This window comes from Vigna unguiculata, chromosome 7 (assembly GCF_037176805.1).
Source record: "Vigna unguiculata cultivar grain cowpea cultivar isolate G323 ecotype 2 chromosome 7, ASM3717680v1, whole genome shotgun sequence".
NCBI lineage: Eukaryota > Viridiplantae > Streptophyta > Magnoliopsida > Fabales > Fabaceae > Vigna > Vigna unguiculata.
This window is the reverse complement of record NC_140798.1, coordinates 14,927,739-14,933,170: the sequence shown is the minus strand read 5'-3', so window position 1 is coordinate 14,933,170 and position 5,432 is coordinate 14,927,739. Positions and strand designations below refer to the sequence as shown.

The 5,432-nt window shown below is 43.0% G+C and overlaps 1 protein-coding gene across 1 annotated transcript; it reads left to right on the top strand.

Annotated features, from left to right (window-relative positions):
• Positions 1-4,278: 4,278 nt before the first annotated feature.
• Positions 4,279-4,761, top strand: LOC114191205 (uncharacterized). Its single transcript, XM_028080384.1, has one exon. The coding sequence runs from the start codon at positions 4,279-4,281 to the stop codon at positions 4,759-4,761; it is 483 nt and encodes a 160-aa protein (XP_027936185.1).
• The last annotated feature ends 671 nt before the right edge of the window (positions 4,762-5,432 follow it).

Genomic DNA, 5,432 nt, shown 5'->3' with positions numbered 1-5,432 from the left:
TTTCTGAAATTTATGGAGATATTATCCTAATTGCCCCATTTAAAGTTCGAAGGGACCAAAGTTTCAAGTTTAACCTCTAAAATACACTCATCATAAGGTCACCATTGATAACATCGTTAACATATCCAAGACATAATCATATTATGATAACATCATGTCCCCAACGGGGTTATATGAAATTCATAGTACTTATATATAGAGAGAAAAAGTTATCAGACAAAATAACGTGTTCATCAAACATTTGTGGCATCATTACCCAATAAATCTGAATCAGAATGTAGATCCATTCCATCCAAGGTTGTAATTGTAAGATCCGTGGAATTTAATTAATTAAATAAATAAATAATTAACAAATTACGAGGAGGATCGGACCAGCAGCTTATGAGATTGCCTTGCCACCTCACCTAGCAAATTTGCACAACGTCTTCCATGTATCACAGCTGAGGAAGTACGTGGCAGATCCTACTCATGTGCTGGAGAAGGATGATGTTCAGGTGCGCGAGGATCTGACTGTGGGTGTTGGACCGGTGAGAATTCTGGATTCTTAAGTCAAACAACTCAGAGAGAAGGAGATTCGGATTGTGAAGGTTCTCTGGGACGAGGCAACCCAGGAGATGACTTGGGAGATGGAGGACCTCATGAGGAAGTTGTATCCTCACCTGTTTGTTGGTAAGTTCTCTTTTTTGAGGACGAAAAATTTCAAGGTGGGGGGAATGTAAGATCCGCGAAATTTAATTAATTAATTAATAAATTCGGGGAGGTAGTGCATTTATGACATTAAATTATAATGAGTATGACGTGGAAAAGTACTAACTCAATTGGTTAAGAGTACTTTATTGTGTGTGAAGACTTGGGTTCGAGTCCTATGTGTGTCGAATTGTGTGTTATTTAATTTCTATTGTTTTAGCATTATGCTGGAGCATGTCTCGTATATTATAATGCTTGAATGGTACGTGTTAGCAAGAAACATGTGTTGGCCTGATGGTTTGGTATTGATTTTGCTTTAGCATGGGGTGGGTTCGAGCCTTGGTGGACTTAATTTTAAACTCACTTTTTGTTAATAAATGGGGTGGCTTGAATATGAATAGCTTAAGAAGACCTTAGCAGAAGGGGGCTGAAAAACCATCAAGTAATGGGCCTTGAATAGAAATAAAAACCAATTTTCGTTTTTTTTTATTTAGTCACATTAAAGCTTCATATAAAAGGGCAAATTGGGGGAAAATTGAGGGTTTTGGCAAGCTGAACTATTTTTCGGAATAGAGAGCACGAGTTTTAGGGTATTGGCGGATTGAGGGAGGTTTTGGGACTGAATTGAGGGATAGGAAAAGAAGGGGGCTGTTGGTGTTTTTTTGGAAGCTTAAAGTAATCCACTACTAAGCCAAAAGATCCAGGTTAGGGGAGCTGAGCCTGAATTTCTGTGTTTATCGTATTGTCATGCATGATCTTTGATGAAACTATGTTCTGAATTTCGTGCTGCACATGAGGGAATTAGGGGTTATAGGTTTTGGTACTATTTTATTGAATTTTTGGCCTAAAAGCATGAATATAATGGGGTTATGCACTGTATATACTGTGATTAAGCAAGGTTGGGTTGTTGGGGGCCTATTTTCGTGTCCAATTATGCATATATGTCTAATGAGATTGTGTTGAATGAATGGTATGAATTTGGAATGTATTTTGGGTGCGATTGCTGCTGTTGTGTGCGTGAAATAGTGCCACAGTCTGCATGTCTCGCTTAGGCGAGCCAGGCTCGCCTAGGCGAAATATGCAGGGACTCATAAACCTTTTTCTGCTCGAGCATCTCGTTCAGGCAAGGTGATTTGGTCTTGGGCGACAAACCATCTCGCTTAGGCGAGTGTGTCTCGCCTAAGCGAAAACCCGTGTGTGTCTTGAGTGATTTGGTTGCACATCTCGCGCAGGCGGGATTTGCTATTTGGGCGAAAGTGCATCTCGCTCAGGCAAGAGCCTCTCGCCTAAGCGAGAGTTCGAAGAACATTCTGATGGTGGCTTAACTCGCAGCCCAAGCGAGAGATGAGATTCTTTGGCGAAATGTGATCTCGCCTAGGCAAGTGTAACTCGCCTAAGCGAGGGTTTGAGGCTTGATTTGTGCATGGTGCTTGCTCAGGCGAGGTAACCTAGCCTAAGCGAGATGAACTGGAATGCTTAGGTGAGACCTGGAAGTTTAAGCCAAGGATGGGTGGATGATAGGTTAAAAGGCAATAAATTTTGCGGCATTGGATTGATTGAAGTTTGAATGGTGATGCATGATCTATAAGGCTTCTAAGATATCTCGAGGGTGAGCTTGCTGGTGTTCCATGGGTTGTGGTCCGAAACGTATCCTTGAGTTGTGGCTCAGGATAGGGGTTAAGCACGTGGCATTCTATGGGTTGTAGCCCGGAATGACTGCCCTTGAGTTGTGGCTCGGGATAGCGGATGAACACGAGGAACCTTTAAGTTGGGACTCGGGTTGGCGAGTGTTACCGGTGTGAATATGCTGGTTGTGGCCAGTACGGATGGGTCCAGATGGATTGCCCTCCTCAGTGATTCACTGACGAGTTTGGTAGTCCTAGGACGTTGCAGACTATGTTTGTATTTGGGAACTCCACCTGGCGTTACGGTGTGTGATCCGTAGCATGGTTTCTGCACATGCTCTATCAGTTGTGGCTGATAGGTGTGGCAGCAAGGCGCCTCGAGATACTCACTAGAAGATGTAGAACATTGCTAGCATGGTTGTGGCCATGTGGAAAAACTGGAACGAGTCTCCTTGATGTGCACTGATAGTACATGGTTGTGGCCATGTAGAAGGGAGGTAACAATGACTTCCTTGATGTGTGTTGATGTTACATGGTTGTGGCCATGTGATGAAGAAGGACGAGGTTCCTTGACGATGAAGCGATATCATACATGGTGGTGGCCATGCGGAATAAAAGAAGAGATTTGTTTTTAATGTGTTTTATTATATATACATATATGTTTGGTGTATGTTTATGTGTTATGATTTTAACTCACCCTATTTGCTTGTGTTTGGCGATGATCGTGTACGCAGTACACGTGAGCAGATGATATTGCAGGTGGAGCTGGTGAGGCTTAGCTGCGGAGAGGGGATAGCCTGGGAGTTTTACATGATTTTGTTTTGAAATATGTTGTAAACTCTGATAAGAGGCTTTATTTTATGTTCATTTTTTTTATGATTTATAAACTTTGGTTATATTTGGAATTAATAAAAATATTTTAAATTTCCTGTGATTTTGGGAAATGAGGGATTATTAAATGTGGTGTAATTAATTACTTTTCTTTATTTTATTAAAAGTTCGTAATATCCTGATGGGATGTTACATTTGGTAACAACGGTTTTCAAAAGATTTTTGGGGTCTATGGGGAGTGAGCTTACCGTGCATGCTTGTGAGATCATTTTGATCATTGTTTGTTAACTTACTTTTGGTATAAAGTCTTAACCAAAGTTGTTTGATGTGAACAGTTATATGTGGTGTGCTCAGGCTATGGCAAATAGGCGGAGGAGGAATAATGCTGGGGCTGATGAGATTGCGCAGGCGATACATCGGATGGTAGGACTTTATGAGGCATAAGCCCTCAAAATTTACGGGCAAATCCACTCCGGATATGGCTGATGCATGGCTAAGAGAGTGTGAGAAAATCTGTAGAGTCATCGATTGCACAAATGCTCAGAAGCTCTCATTCGTCTCATTCCGTATGGTAGCTGACGCAGAATATTGGTGGGCAGGCATGCAGCAGCTCATGCAGACCCAGGACTAGGAGGTTACCTAGACTTCCTTCAAGACGAGATTTTTGGAGAAGTATTTTCCAAACAGTGCCAGGCATGAGGGAGAAGCGGAATTCCTCACATTCCGGCAGGGGAACCTGACTGTGCAGGCATACACAAACAAATTTGAGTACTTGGCCAGGTTCTACTTGCCCGCCGTCACCGAGGAGTGGAGATGTAGAAAATATGAGGGCAGGCTGAAACACGAGCTGCACCGTTTTATTGTACCTTTACGGATCAGGGAGTTTCTAGTCTTGGTGGAGATGGGGCCCAGTAGAGGGGCTCAACCTCAGAAGAATACCTTTGATTCACGACAGCATAAGAAGCCGTATAACAGGCCATAAAGTTCGGTTAACAAACTACAATGCTACAACTGTGGTGGGGAGCATCTTCGGAGGGATTATCCAAAACCCTCAAGCAACTCTAGTGGTGGTGGTAGCACTGGCAAGTGCTACGTTTGTGACCAGACGGGCCATTTCGCACGTCACTACCCAAATATGAAACTGGCTGGAGGTGCACCAGCAAAAAAACTAGTCGGAGATCGACCTAGAGCCCCAGGTCGTGTGTTCGCCTTGACGACTACCGAGGCAGCCCAGTTAGGTAACTTAGTACATGCCACTTTTTTGTTATTTGATCACGAGGTTGTTGTGTTGTATGACTCAGGAGCTACCCATTCATTCGTATCCAATGAATGTGTGAGGAGGCTCGGTCTAGTGATGCGAGAGCTGGCATGCGAGTTAATAGTTGCGACACCAGCGTCTAGAGAGGTATCCACCATGTCTGTTTGTGTGGGATGCCTTATGGAGGTGGCAAGCCGCAGGTTCAAGGTGAATCTCATCTGCTTACCAATGGAAGGGTTGGACGTGATTCTGGGTATGGATTGGTTGGCCAGCAACCACGTGGTAATCGATTGCGGGCAACGCAAGGTGGTCTTCCCAAATGCAGAAGGACTGGAATTGATATCATCGAACCAAGCATAGAAGGAGATTAAAGCGGGAGCTACATGTTTTATGATAGTAGCTCAGACGGAGAAGAAGAGTACTGCAGAGAAGATTAGTATGATTCCAGTGGTAGATGAATACGTAGATGTCTTCCCTAATGAAATCCCAGAATTGCCACCAAGCAGGGATGTGGATTTCACCATTGATCTCATCCTTGGGGTTGGCCTAGTATCTATGGCACCATATCGGATGGCACCAGTTGAGTTGGTAGAGTTAAAGAAGCAAATTGAGGATCTGCTTGAGAAGAAGTTTAGCCGACCGAGTGTGATGAAGGATTGATCCCAACCAAGGATGGAGACACATGCTTAAAAAGACTAAGCATGTTTAGAAAGGAAGTTCACTAATCCTTCATCCCTTTCATTTGTGTTTGTTATTTTTGATTCCCTAAGTTAACTTAGTTGAATCAACTTTAGTTGACTTGTTGACCTTTGACTAGGTTTGACTTGTTGACTATAGTTGACTTGACTTAAGCCAACATGCTAATCTATGTTTATTTCCTTTGTAGGTTAATTAGGAGTAAGAAAGCAATGCTAGGTGGCGCATGGTGATTGGGGAGCATAAATGATGTGGAGGAGAGAGTAAAGCAAAGGCATAAAGCATAAAGTAAAAGGCATGAAGTAAGTGTACCTATGTACCTTTGGTCTCCTTTG

Bases quoted from the DNA above. Each gene is read 5' to 3' on its own strand.
- LOC114191205 (XM_028080384.1), top strand. From the start codon at position 4,279: ATGAAACTGGCTGGAGGTGCACCAGCAAAAAAACTAGTCGGAGATCGA.